Source organism: Triturus cristatus, chromosome 10 (assembly GCF_964204655.1).
Source record: "Triturus cristatus chromosome 10, aTriCri1.1, whole genome shotgun sequence".
Taxonomy (NCBI): Eukaryota; Metazoa; Chordata; class Amphibia; order Caudata; family Salamandridae; genus Triturus; species Triturus cristatus.
In genome coordinates this window covers 650212746-650227062 of record NC_140593.1, presented here as the reverse complement: position 1 = coordinate 650227062, position 14317 = coordinate 650212746, and the positions used below count along the sequence as shown (strand labels likewise).

Below are 14317 nucleotides of genomic sequence, written 5' to 3'. Positions count from 1 at the left end.
CAACTCTCTACATTGACAGGAACCGCCTTCTTGGCAGTTCCTGTCAATGTAGGAAAGGTTTGATGGACGGTCAGTCATCCAAGATGGTCGACTGTCAAACCTTTCCAAAACAAATTTCTTCTAAAAAATAAACTCCTAAAGCAGGAGAGTGCTTTTTAAAAACAAAAAACCAATGGCCCACACACCCTGGGCGTTTTCCCCCGGGTGTGAGAATCATTATTGTTGTGTTTTTTCTTTTCCCTTACCTCCCGATTTTTCTTGGTGGTGATGGACAAGAACAAAATACTTCACAACGTCCATACCAAAGAGAGTAAATGATGTAAAGCCCTTCTACTAGGGCCCCATCTCTGTCGGGCCATCAGAGGAAATAGGCCCATAGTTGGCCTTGGTGATGCTAAAGTGCCACTTGATGCAATTGTTTCATTGGTTTTACAGTGCTGGGGCATGAGGCCAGTAGTGATTTTAAGGCCACTAAACCAAAAATACAGGCATTTGAAGGCTATTAATACAAGGACAGAGTAGGGAAGACCAGATAGCTTTTCTTTCCTGGTTTTCAACTGCTCTCGATTCTGGCTTTTAGGCCATTGGTAATAGGAACATCTTGTTGTCAGCTCAGTAACTGAAGCACTCTGGATGACAAAGCCATAACTCCAAACGAAAGGTAAACATGACAAGTTCCCATAGTTGTAAGTGTGCTGAGCTGGCAAAAAGGTGGGCCTCACAGAAGTACCTCATGTGCTCGAGTGTCACCCATATGTATTGTGTGTGCATTGAAAACAGACTTTCGGACACTGTACCAGCTCATGGCCACTTCAAAAGATGTTCAGGAGACAAAAAATAGAACTTGCATTAGAGAAGCTATTTTGCCCAACATGCACTGCATTGACACCCTGCCCTCAATCTTCAGACAAACATTTAGGATCTATGGAGTTACAGAGCAAAGTTAATCAAATAAGCAAACTCTGGGATTCTCTTGTTTTACAAATCATGCCACTTTCAATGACTGTGAGAGGATCCTTCCAAGAAAGAACTTTACCTCTTCCACTTTTCAGGGGTGCAAGAAGATTTCTTTCCATGTTGAATTCCTGCTCTCGCAATGGTGTCTCCACGAACTTGAAAACAGCAGCTGAAGTTAATGCTCGATTAGTTGTCTAATTTGTTTTATTTTAAACAGGCATGGGAATCAATTTAGATTCCAGTCCTGGCACGTGTCCTACGATAAAGTGGTATCTGTGATGTAAGTGTGTGGTGCAGAAACCCCTGGATATCTAAGGTTCTTTACAGCAGCACATTGAGTTTGCAGCCTGAGGGTGAATTCTCTGAATGTCGAGAACCATGTGCAGCAGTAACCGGCTTGAGTCGCTCCCTGTGCTTGGTCGGCAGGTATTGTCTGACTCGTGGCAAGAGTGGGGAGATAGTATGGCAAGGACAAATTAGGCTCTTGATCTAACAGTGCTTTATTCTGGATGACTGGTCTGCCCTAAATGGGCACCCCTACTATGTATGGCTGTATAGATCCAGAGGTTCATATTGGAAACTCAGTACAGTAGAGTTTGAAAGCCCACGTCAACAGCTCTTCAGGGAAAGCTATAACGTCCTGACAAAGTATTGTGATGTTCTTGACGAACAAGGGAAGTTAAAAAGTGCATGTAATCAGGGACTGGCTTTAAACTGTGTCCAGTGTTAACTCTCCTTACATTTCAGCGAAATACAGTGATATGCCCATTTTGACCTGGACACAGGTAACAAAAGTAAGTAGCTTGTGGCATGGCTGTGAGATATGGAGCAGTAATGGGCTGAGTCAATGGTGCTATATCCAAGGCAAAAGACACACAATTGATGGACGCAATGCAGAACAAATCAAAACATTCACCCCCAGTCAAGAGATCTGGGTTAAATCCATCATTCTTTTGCTCACCATGCCACCCCAGTTTAGACCATTGAGGTCCTCCCTGGACCGGAAACAAACATACTAGGACCGGTTTTGGGGTTTCACCCCTCTTCAACCAGGATACCTTGATTCCAGTGGCACAGTGAGCCCATATCCAATGCAAGCAGACAAAAGAAGTGGTGATGAGCACATACAAAACAATGAGGTATGAGGCAATTCTATCTGCACCTATTATTTAGTTATGTCAAAGTCTGTAATAGCTTCTTAGGGTGCTAAGGATCTGAGGTTCAATACCTCTAAACCTCCAAATGAGTCATAAACAAAACACTCCCCATACACATTGTTTATAATATAATGTTGTAGATTTGAACAATATCAGTCCAGTCAGCAGGTCTTGTTTCGAAATTCTTTATTCAATTTTCTTTCTTTTAAAATCTGCGTAGCTGCCTAGCTACATTATATTATAAACAATGTGTATGTGGTGTGCTGGATCATAGTGTTTTGTAGAAGAAGTGGTGATGTAGGGCACACAGAAATGTGAGGGGACCTGCGTTCAGGTTGTTGGATGGGGCAGGCTGAGCGAAGGATACGTGCAATAAAGCGCTGGTATGAAGAACATGTATGATGTGGTGTGATGACATCAGTCACATGATAATGGACCGAGGTGAAACGTTGGCTGTGGCCATATTGTGATGGGGCACAAGGGATCGTACAAAGCTGAAATCTGACACATGAGAATGGGAAGGGTCATACCAGACACATGATATGACTGGATTTCAATTGTAGTTTATAGAGCGCAACGATTATCAAAAGGGTATCGTAGTGCTAAAATAATAATCAATGTCGGAGATGAAAGCTGTAAGAAATGGATTATTATATGGGAAGGGTGACTATCCATCTCAAGGAGTAATAACAAACCATGTCAGGGCGAACCATCAAAGACACCAAATTAACCTGAGCTCAACCACCTGCAAACCAACTCAACTTAGAGGAAATGTGGAAAGTATTTAAGCAGTACCAAAGCAATAATAAAGTAAAAAATGAAAACAATAAAAATCCCAAATGGAATTAGTAAAATAGAGTAAAAGGTAATAGACAAAATGACATCAACATGACAAAAATCCAATAAATGGATTTAAAGATATGCGTTGTTTCAGGTTTTATGTAGAAATAGCGTCAAAGAGCAAAGAAGCGTCAATGATAGACAATGTTTGCAGTAGACGGGGTCCTAGGCACAATTTGAGGCTGACTTTGAAGGGGTGCGGGTTGGATACACTAATCAGGTTCATCCTGGTCAAAGGTACTTTGATTGTTAGAAGCACGTAGCTTTCCTGAAGAAGGTGCTATGCTGAAACGTGCGTTGGGAATTCAATACAAGTCAGAGGAAGATTTGCCAAAAAGAAATGTATCCAACAGAAGGAAATACTGATTGTCTCATCGATTAAATATAAATTAAAATATTATTCTCTGTATGACATTCCACTGTTATATACATCTCTTATGTACTCTACTTTTATATGTGGGTGGTTTCTGAATTAATATAGATGTGAAAGTAGAATATGTGTTCAGTAAACTTTTTTGGGTTTTTTGGGTATATGTATTGTCTCAAAAGTCTTTTTTTGGTTAGTATTCCTGTTATATTGATATATGAAAAATTTAATATAAAAAAATAATAAGGAAATATTTGTTATTACACACCCTGTACAAATTGTTCTTTTTGCTCCCTTGCATCTTTTTCTTTATCAATAACAGCTTGTAATTATTGTAGTTGCCTAAGGTTTTTGCACACTGAAGGTATTTTCTCTGCCATAGAAACTTGGATTATTAGCAGGGTGTTCCTTCCTCCTTACATTATCTGAGACACATTAGTACATTTCATTTTGCGAGTCTCTAATTGCTAGTCACACAAAATTGCAATTAACGTCTTGCAAAATGAAATGGTCGTACATCTGGCCCAGAGTCCTAAAGCCATCAAACAAAAATAGGGCCCAGCAAAGGGGAAAAATCTGAGGTGATCATTCAGAAAAAGTGAATTTCCTACAATAGCAAGGTACAAAAAGGGATGGATCTGTAAGACCTTGCAAAAGATTAGTAGTAGCTCAAAGTCCTTGATGGTCAGAATTCCAACTCATAGACTCCAGGAAAATGAGGAATCGTAAAAATAGGGACACTGGATAACTTTATGGCAAAGTTATAGGGCCTTGAAAAGGCACTTTTTTTTATCGGGAGCCACTGAAGTAATTTCAAATGGTAAGAGATATGACATCTTTTTCTCAATCCCAAGATATAGCAGGCAGCTGTATTTTGAATGCACTATAGTTAGGAAGTAAGGAAAGATGAAAGCTCAAGTTTTAAAGAGAATTACAGCAGCTTACGTGTGTACTGCCTGGCCACTGATTGTTTGGGTCTGGAAGAAGTTGTAGGATTTCATTAGAGTATGCAAAATGAGAAAGAAGTTGATTCAAAGCTTAGTGGTGCGATTTCTAAACAATCGATTTTTAACAAAGGAACTCCTTAGTTATCATGAGGAGGATGGAATAGGGGAAGGACCTATCAAATGGAAGAGACCCGCAGGTTGAATTTCCAAAGACAATCACTTACATTTTGTCAGTGATAAGAAGCAATATGTTATCAGTCATACAGAACATGACTGTTTGAAGACAGTCGTTGAAACTGTTGCAAGACTGATCTTTGGTGAAGTCCAAACATGCTATGAGATTAACTTTCATGAGCATATGAGTAAAAATGTACTCTAAAAGTACATAATAATGCAGCTAATGATGCCACTTGGATATTAAACAGGGTGAGGATCAACACTGACACTTATGGGACACCTCAGCCAGGAGACAGCTTGGTAACGCTCTGATAGAAAGGAGACGAACCACCTTATCTTTACTTCCAATGTCCCTAGGCAATTGTATGAGAACAACGGGATGAGGTAGGTTGATATTGGGGTTGGGATCCAAACCTAAAAGGTGTGTGTCAGTGAGGGATGAAGACATTGATGTTACCTGAGGAGGGAGGTTAACACTTACTTTATATGTAGGATTTGATGGGGGAGAATTAGACACATGGATTTGGGGAAGGCTGAAATTAGATGTGATAGGCAGAGGGTTGATAGAATTTGTTCAGGACCACTGGAATTATGCAATTTTGTATCCGCTGTGTTGTAATCATGGATTCGCCACTCCTGCCTAATTTGCTGATTTTTTTGCAAAAAAAATGTTTCTCGATCACATGGATCAAAAGTCACTAAATATCTGCCAGGCGTGTTGTCACATAGTGGCATGGCCTTTGCAAAGGTTAAATGGTCACCTTTCAGTTGCTGAATGCTATATTTAGGTGTGAAAATTGACACCAATGAGATGAAACCTGTTTTCTGGACAGTGTTAACGTGTACAAATGACAAAATAGGAAAGTAATATTCCCACAAAATGTGGCAGATCGGGCTCCATAATTTGCCATTTCTTGCTGCATTATTCAGTCAACCCCACAGCATAATTTGGTCCTCCTCTAACACATAATTCCAGTGGCTCTGATTATGTAGTACAGGGCAAGGCTGGGGTCATGCACATGGACCTGTGTTAAAATTAGCTATTCCAACACATAATCTACTGATATCCAGTCCAATCTAGTGTCCTTTCGTACAAGCCTACTAGGGGGATGAACTAGAGGACCATAATGCATAATAGGTCCTGTCAAGGAAAGTCAGCTGATCCACAGAGTGTGAAATGATAATTGGGCCTTGGTTAAGGTGGACCTTAAGTGTAGGTAGTGGGGGCAAGGACAGAACTACATGCGTTCTTTCACCTGTTTATCTATTATCAAGGTACCCCTTCTCACACCAACTGTTGATCTTCAAAACCTGCACAAGTGCGTCTGGGATCAGAGTAGGATAGAGGGTGAGGAAAGGCAGCAGAGGTAGAAAAGCGGCAGTCCGTTTACCTGTTTTTCCTCCAGGAGTTTACTCCAGTTGATCTGTGGAGCAGGCATGGTTGGCGCAGTCAAGCTGTAGATCTGGTTGTGCTTTACACGGAGATTCCCAAGGCGTTCCTTGAGCTGCCGGATGCTGTAGGCAGAGGGAAAACATAACAAATCTATTAGCATTGACAAGCACCTAACCAACTTTCATCTGTGTTTGAAATCCTAGGCGCTGCTTGCTACCGGCTTCTTGTTCATATTCTGGTTATGCCTGATTTTAACAGCTTACCTGGAGTTGGGCAGATTCCTCTATCTCAGGGGGACATACTGTTGAATGCAGTGTCATCTGCTCTCAAATAAGGTCTTGTTCAAGCAGATTCCGTACTATTTCCATACACTCGCCAACTCATTGATCTCATCATTCTGTCTGCTGCCCAGCCCACATACCCATCTGGCTTCCCCTGACAGATAGAGGAGCTTGCACCCTTTGGTTAAAGACAGCATAGCTATGCTTTGCTGCACTGATCTACCTAGACAAGTGCATAGATGGCTGTCTGATTATCAATTAACCGGTCAGCTCAGTCTGTTGACCTATCTGTATACATCAATCCCCCCACCTGTAAATTATCTCCCATAGGTGAGTACTGCTGCAGTTCATACACATTTGGAGGAGGGCCGCAAGATCCAAGCAACCCTTGCAGAGATTTCACCATGGAAATCCACTGCATAAATCTGACTCACTTGGGTTAAGTTGGAAGGTCCTTCCTAACCACACCACCCACACTTATCAGAGCCAGGAAAAAGGTTCATTCGTCCTCTTAGCCCCTCAACCCAGCATGGAGAACCACCAATGAGTAAACATGCAATTGCAGCTATGACTCAGCTCACGAGAACCTAATGCACAAAGTAACAGGTGAATGCACTGGTATGCCCACTCTCACTGTATTAGGCATGATATATTCATGGACAGTGCTACAGCCTACTCTCTGCGGAACATCTACAAAGCAGACACATCAGTAAGGGGTCAAATAATTGGATAACATGCATTATATGAAAAATGAGCAGCAAAACAATATAAATCAAGGGAGTAGTGACAGGGGATATCTGCGGGGCAGTGGGGCTCATGCCCAGATTATGAGAGAAGGATTATGTAGACCAGACATAAGCTTTGCCTAGAGAGGTGGTGAAGAGTGGCGATCATGCAGACAGGCAACTTACTCTTCCACGATCATGTCCGCTTGAGGGTGGTTCATCCGCTGTGCACCCTGAGCATCGGTCTGCAGCATATTGATGAGCTTCTCGGTCTCTGAGATCTTGCTCAGTGTATACTCTCGGTACTGGATGCCCTGTGATTGCTTAATGTTCTCCAGATCCTGCCAATGAAAGCAAAGAGCTTATGTGAAAGGGTCCAAGTCATACACGCTGCACTTCCAATGAACATACCAAGCATAGATAAGAGAATTCAGGCAACATTAACCTTTGACCCTTGGCAGCCTGTTGCACCCTAGCTCATTACACATGTAACTGGGATCTTTCATATCAGCCACAGTACAGCCTACTAAGAAACCTGCTAAAATGTGGAATCTGTCTAGCAAAATTGGGCCATTTCAGGCCGAAGACTGATGTTAGCCTGGCTTCCGTTGGAAGTGCACTGTGCCTTGGATCTATACAACACTGCTAGAGTATGAAGCTCTGGCCATCATCTATAAGAATGGATTGGATCTTTCAGATGGGCCTCAGCCCATAATCCTGGTCAGCTGTCACCACAAGAACAGTTGCTGTGCATTTGGCATCTGTCAAGCATATGCAGCAGAAACTTTCAAATGGCTGAAATGGGATTGTACTCCCAGGACACACTGCACATCAGCATGTACTCAACAATGCAAGCCCTTCTAGATCAGCCTCAGGATGCGGTTTGCAGGTCAACCTGCACCCTCTAGGACCACAATGCTGTAGGTGGCCCCAGCTCACATAAAAAGCCTAGGCTATTAAAAAATCTACTGAACAGAAGCACCATGGAGGTCAAAAGTCAGAGGTGAAAGGCAGGGAACCGGAGTGATGCACCAGCATTGTAACAGTAAAATACTGGTAATTAACACAATTCCCACTCTGGCAGGTCCAGGACCTGCACTGGGACCCAAAGCAGCCCTGGCAAATTTTGTCAGACCAGCCCCCATACAGTGTATAGCATGACCACTATAAGGGGGCTGGGGGGGAGAGTTCTCCCCCCAAGAAAATGAAAGACTAGGAAAAAAATATAACTTTCTAATCTCGATTACGTTTGTAACGTATGAACTGCACAGTAAGAAAAGGATCTCTGTGACAAAAGCAGTAACCCACTGAGTTATGCATATAAAATACTGTTCTGTGATCTTCATAGTACACTCTTTGCACCAGGCATATTAACCCTTTGCGCTACATTAGATTAATCAAAACTGCCACTAGGCAAAACTCTGAGCTCTCTCCAGCAGGAACATTAGGCACCAGAGTTATCTTGACACTTTCATTGTTGCCTGAGAACTGTTGGATATACAAAGAACTCTGCAGCGCTTTTAAAACTGCTGCACTGCTGCCAAACCGGCCCCCAGTAACAAATGCGGTCTACCACCCTTCCATCCTCATAGGGAAATGCCTGGTACGGCCATTCTGGCCTTGGGCAGGTCTTACCAATGAAAGGCTTTCTGGGGTGGAGAACCAGGCTATAAAGGCAAAGTAGAGGACTTTCGTACACCAGGCACTGCCCTTGCTACCTTTAGTCCCAGGGACATAAGAACAGGGCTCTATGAAAGCCATCTTTAGCTTATTTTAATTTCTAGTGTTTTTCCTTATATTAGACCCTCCGCAGCAAGTGAGACTCTTGAGGTGTGCGTGGTGGGATCAGGTGTAATATCCTTTAAATGAAAAAGTGCGTGATTACGGACTCAGCTACATGTAGTGCATTAGATGATCAGTACATAAGGACCTCTATAGGGAATTCAATGGTGCAGCCAAATAGGTACAAGTACACATCCTGGAACGTAAGAGGCCTGGGCTCCGTCCATAAAAGGCATAGAATTCTGGCACAATTAGATCGTAGGAAGGCCCATATAGTGCGTCTCCAGGAAACCCATTTAATGCATGCGGAAGCCTCTAAGCTCCAAAAGAAATGGAGAGGTCAATTATTTTCTACTTCCTACTCTGCATTCGCCCGTGGGGCTGCAATCTGGTTCAGAAATGTTACCCCTTCACGCTCTTAGAACGATGGACTGATTCAAACGGGAAGTATGGGCTGTTGCATGGTCTACTGGATGGGGAGCACATAGTATTAGGGAGCATTTATGCCCCAAACACCGAGCAGGACAAATTTCTTGAGATCCTTAGTACTGCATTGGTCGGCTGGGAGGGATACCTATGGGTTTTGGGTGGGTATTTTAACGCAGTGATGGATATTGACCTGGACAGATCACACCCTCCTCTCCAGGGCACGGGCTGAAGGAAGCAGGCAGCTGGTCTCCAGACATGGGCCAGAGGTTGGTGTGTGGGAGACATATGGCTCAAGATGCACCCACTGATAAAGAATACTCTCTTTTTTCAGCGCCGCATAGATAGAATATTTTTTTCATTGCATCTATTGGTAAACGCTGCAGATACCACGTACTTGGGCAAAACATACTCGGATCATAACCCGCTAGAAGTCACACTACTATGGGGGGAGGTTCCGACGCCCATACCAACCTGGAGATTGCACCCCTCACTGCTGGAAGATTCGGTGTTTCACAGTGCTCTCACTACGGCCATAGTTAACTACTTAACTGAAAACACAGATACAGCTAGCACACGTCAAATCGAATAGGACGCCTATAAAACTGTGATACGGGGCTGGCGATTAGCACGAAAGTAGGGGCACGCATTGTCTTACTTGACAAGATCAAGGAAGTGGAAAATAGGTTGGGTACACTAGAGCAGGAGGCAGTATCAAATGACGCAAGCAGGGAAGCGCTGCAAGGGATGCACATTACACACGCTGAACTCCTAGAAGAACTTTGTATCCTGGATTACCGATTATACACACACAGAAACAACATGTGAATGCAGATAGGGCGGGCCCATTGCTTGCTAGGATTATTAAAGATGCACCGCCAGTGTCTCCTATTCTTGAAATAAAAACCCCAGACGGCGCAGTTGTACGCACCCAGTTGGAGATTAATACTGCCTTTCGAAGATATTATGAACGGCTGTAGACGCCCTCAGAGGAGGATGGGCATGACGAATATGAGGCATTCTTTGAGGGGCTCCAACTCCCACAGTTACTTAGTGACCACACGTCAGATATAAAAAGGCCTATCACTGCTATGGAAATAAAAGCAGCGATCGAAGATCTTCCCCGTAACAAATCGCCGGGTAATGATGGATTGCCAATAGAATTCTATGCCGCTTATTCCGAGTTGTTGGTTCCCCGCCTACAGGAATTGCATTGGGCAGCACTTGATGGTGGCTCCCTCCCACTCGCCAAATTACAAGCAATGGTGGTCTCGCTCCCGAAACCGGGCAGGGACAGTAAAGACATGGCAGGTTACCAACCCCTCTCACTTCTTAACACAGATTATAAGATTCTCAGTAAATTGCTGGCGAACAGACTCCTGCAGTAAATCCCTCGACTGATACACACTGATCAGTGTGGGTTAGTAGTGGGTAGATGTACAGCTCTCAATATTAGGAAGCTTCCCCAGGTAATGTCTCATACACCTGCAGATGTTCATTCACGGGGCTGAATTTCCCTGGACCTACGTCAAGCATTCGACTCCCTGCAATGGCGATATATGTTGAATACACTACCCAAGTTTGGAATTCCGGTTGAATTCATGCAATGGGTGTGACGGCTATATACGAACCCGATGGCACGTGCACGTACGGGGCCCACATCTCACAACAATACCAGATAGCGCAGGGTACTAGGCAGGGCTGCCCACTCTCACCATTACTATTTATTTTAGCGTTGGAGCCTCTCTTGCTTAAGCTACGTAACTCGGCAGGACATAGAGGGATACGAATAAATGGCGGGGTGCATGTCGATTCGGCGTATGCTGACGATCTCATCTTATATTTTAACAATTTGGATGAAGACTATGACCCATTCCCCACTCTTTTTACTGCATTCCAAAGGCTTGCAGAGCTTTCCCTCAATGAAAACAAATCATATGTATATTTTTTTAATGACATAACCAGGGCCGAACCAATTCACTTTGGATGCTGGACATTTCTGACTGCGACCGTTACCGTTACATTTTTGGGTGTCCAGATATATCGAGATGTGGATGATAAATTAGACGGCAATCTGACTCGAGCTATAACAACGCTTAGGAAGCAAATACGGTTCTGGACTTCACTACCTATATCGGTACCAGGGCGTGCAGCCATTACTAAAATGGTGATGCTACTCAGGCTATTATATTACTTCGTCAATCTGCCTATTATAATTGCGCTTCAGACGTTTAAATTACTGGACAATCTTCTCATTGAATTAATATGGGGTTCGGGACATAGACGCATAGGCCTCCCCAAACTACAGTTGGCCACCAAACAAGAGGGACTGGGTGTTCCGGATCTGCAAGCTTATTGCTATGCAGGCCAAGTGAAATGGTTAGCGTACTAGATTGCAGGCCGCAACTTACGAGAAATCACTCTGACTCCCCAGGCATGGGACCGAGGGGAACTACATGCACTGCTGCTACCAGGCAGCAAAATTACTTTGACGGCGCCGCCACTCTTGCAGACGGCCTTGTTAAATTGGAAGAAGGCAACGCGATACACAAAGATAATGGCACCTTACGCTCCCAACATACCGCTACTGGGACTCCCTCTACCATCGGGGACAGTAACTCTTAGACATATAGCGGCATGGGTGGAGACGGGGGTGACCACACTAGGCACGTTCTTTACCAACGGTACTTTAATGAATCATGATGCATTTGTGAGGGAAATGGGAGTGCCGAATAGATTATTTCTGCTTCACGCACACATCTCTCGTTATATCCGAACAGTGTGGGCCCCAGGAGGAGAGGAGCCGTCAACACACGCACTGACATACATGCAATATCTGATGGGCAACAGTAGTCACCTGACAAAATGGTTATATCGGGGTATTCGTACACACACTTAATATCACTTCAGTGAACCCGTGACAAATGGGACACGGATATTGGCCGTGTGCTCACAGATAGGGAGTGGGAGACACTACTGGAACACCCTCGAAAGGTATCCAGGAATCCAAAATTTAAGTTTATACAGCTTATGATTGTTCTCCGGGCGTATTTGACTCAGCACAAACTAAGCTTAATGTTTCCAGATGTGCCGGATAGCTGCCACTGCTCAAATGCCTTTTTACTGCATATGTTATGGGATTGCCCAAGGCTGAACCATTACTGGTCATCAGTGCAAGAACTGGTGAATGGTGTAGCCCCGATACAGAACATTAGGACACTGGAATATTGCTTATTGGGATTAGGGCCAAAGGGAAAGAGGGGAAGCCCTGCCCGCAAATTTGCTAACCTCGCATTGATTTTAGCAAAAAGAAATATAACTATGAGGTGGAAGGCTGCCAGATCGCCCTCAGTATTAGACTGGTATAACGAGATGGTCCGCTGGGTTAGAGCAGAGGGAGCCGAGCTTAAACGGGAGGAACGAAGGGGGCTGCGAAAGATACCCATTTAGCTAGAATGGAATGCAATGTTAGAAGAATTTGCGGCCATAGATCTACAGCCATAGAAATAGAACACACATATCTGTGATGAAGGCTTGGTCATAACAATAAGAAGAACACAGTGTGGCACAGTATAACCTATATGTATATTGCTCATGTCACGGAATGTAAATGTGCCATTGTATATAATTGTTTCATGTTGTGCTGTTGACCAATAGGCATGTATAAAAATGTCAGTCTGAGTCCAGGGTGGGGTAGTGGAAGAATTTCTTGTTTTCTTTAATTTTATTTACAATGCACAGTTGTGAAAATCTATAAAAATATGTTTAAAAAATATAATCAAAAAGTGTGTGATTTCATTTACACAACCCCTACTATTCGGGTGAATTAATGACACTGCGAGAAGTGCCTACTTGGTTGCCACAAACAAATATGTAATAGGAAAGAAAAGTGAGAGAGGGCATACAGGTGATGTGCCTGAAGGGTACAGGGCTGGTGAGAGAAGTACATACTAGGAAAAAAGAGTGAGGCACATGCCTAGGTAGATGGATCCCCAATAAGGAAAGATACTCACTTCCCTTTAAAAAATAGTAACAATGACATCTCTAAAGCATCCTTTAACAGAGGACATCTTCGTTGTTTTAAGAGAAGACAATGTAGGTGAATTGCATGCTGACATGGCTTAATATTTAATTGGAAAGAGTAGTGCACGTGGGCCAAAAAGATGACGTCCATGACGGGTACTGGGGCATGTGATCAAATATGGTCATTTAATAGGCCAGAGGGAGGGTGGGCTAGGCGACATGCAGATAGGAAGAGGTGTGCTTATTGGACAATACTTTAAAGCTGCTTATGGCGATAGACCTGCAAGATGGTGGAAAAGAGAGGAGTTCCCAAGAACGTCTGATTGATGTGCATGCTGGAACAAACGGTCAGACACTTGAACATGTGTTCCACATAGCTCACAACGTTTGCAGGAGGTGAATTAAATGCATGCTGGTTAAAGTGGGGCACTTGCAAGGTAAAATAAATAAGAGTGGAACAGGAATGTAAAGTGCATGAAGAGATATACTGACAGGCATGGGGAGAAGTTTGGGTTTGGGTGGCATGCACTGGGAGATGGCTGTGTACATTTTGAGAAGTCAAAATGGGCGCTGGGTGGCAAGACGTATCTGAAAGGTGGCCAGTATGTACCTTCTGCAACTTGTTGTCGGTCTCCACAATGTTGTTCTCCACCGCGTCTGCATTTTTCTGCAGTCTTTCGATGAGGTCAGACAATTCCTTGTTGCTCATGCTGCAGAGAAGAGACAAAAGTAGTTATTATGATCGTGTGGACCAACTCCTTATTTTCCACCTACAACCACCCCACCTCCACATCTTCCCCCAAATCTTAGTAGCCATCTTCCTGTAATCTACATGCCCCAGTGCTTTCTACTGCAATGGAAGCTAAATCACAAGCCGCGCAGTCTAAGGAAGTTATAGTGGTTCACCATAAACTTCAACTATGTTGTGCACCATCGACCTGTAGCTGCAGCAGCACGGCTGTGAATCACGACACTAGTCTGGGACTGTGGTTAGCAAGTGGGACAACTAATGGAGGCATCACAGCTGCCAATTCACAACATTTGATGAGGATGACGTTAAATCATTTCTGTTTTTGAGGATGCTGGAGGCTGTCGATCCACAGTCTCGTGGAAAAACAAGTGCCAGCATGCCTATTGCTGTTGGCTTTAAAATAAGGCCTGGAAGAAAGTTCCCAACGAGCAAATTAATAGCTATGCATTTCCGCCCACCATGCAGGTGAAGGAAAAGTGCAAAAGGTCCTC

General features: G+C 43.7%; 1 protein-coding gene across 2 annotated transcripts in view; it reads right to left on the bottom strand.

Moving 5' to 3' along the window:
* PPL (periplakin) overlaps nucleotides 1–14317 on the bottom strand; it is a 302110-nt gene that overhangs the window by 151333 nt on the left and 136460 nt on the right. For both annotated transcript variants that reach the window (XM_085632211.1, XM_085632212.1), the window contains exons 2-4: nucleotides 13686–13785; nucleotides 7031–7185; nucleotides 5837–5960 (exon numbers count right to left, since the gene is read on the bottom strand). In XM_085632211.1, the coding sequence (XP_085488337.1) occupies nucleotides 5837–5960; nucleotides 7031–7185; nucleotides 13686–13785 (379 nt within the window). The remainder of the gene's footprint in view (nucleotides 1–5836; nucleotides 5961–7030; nucleotides 7186–13685; nucleotides 13786–14317) is intronic.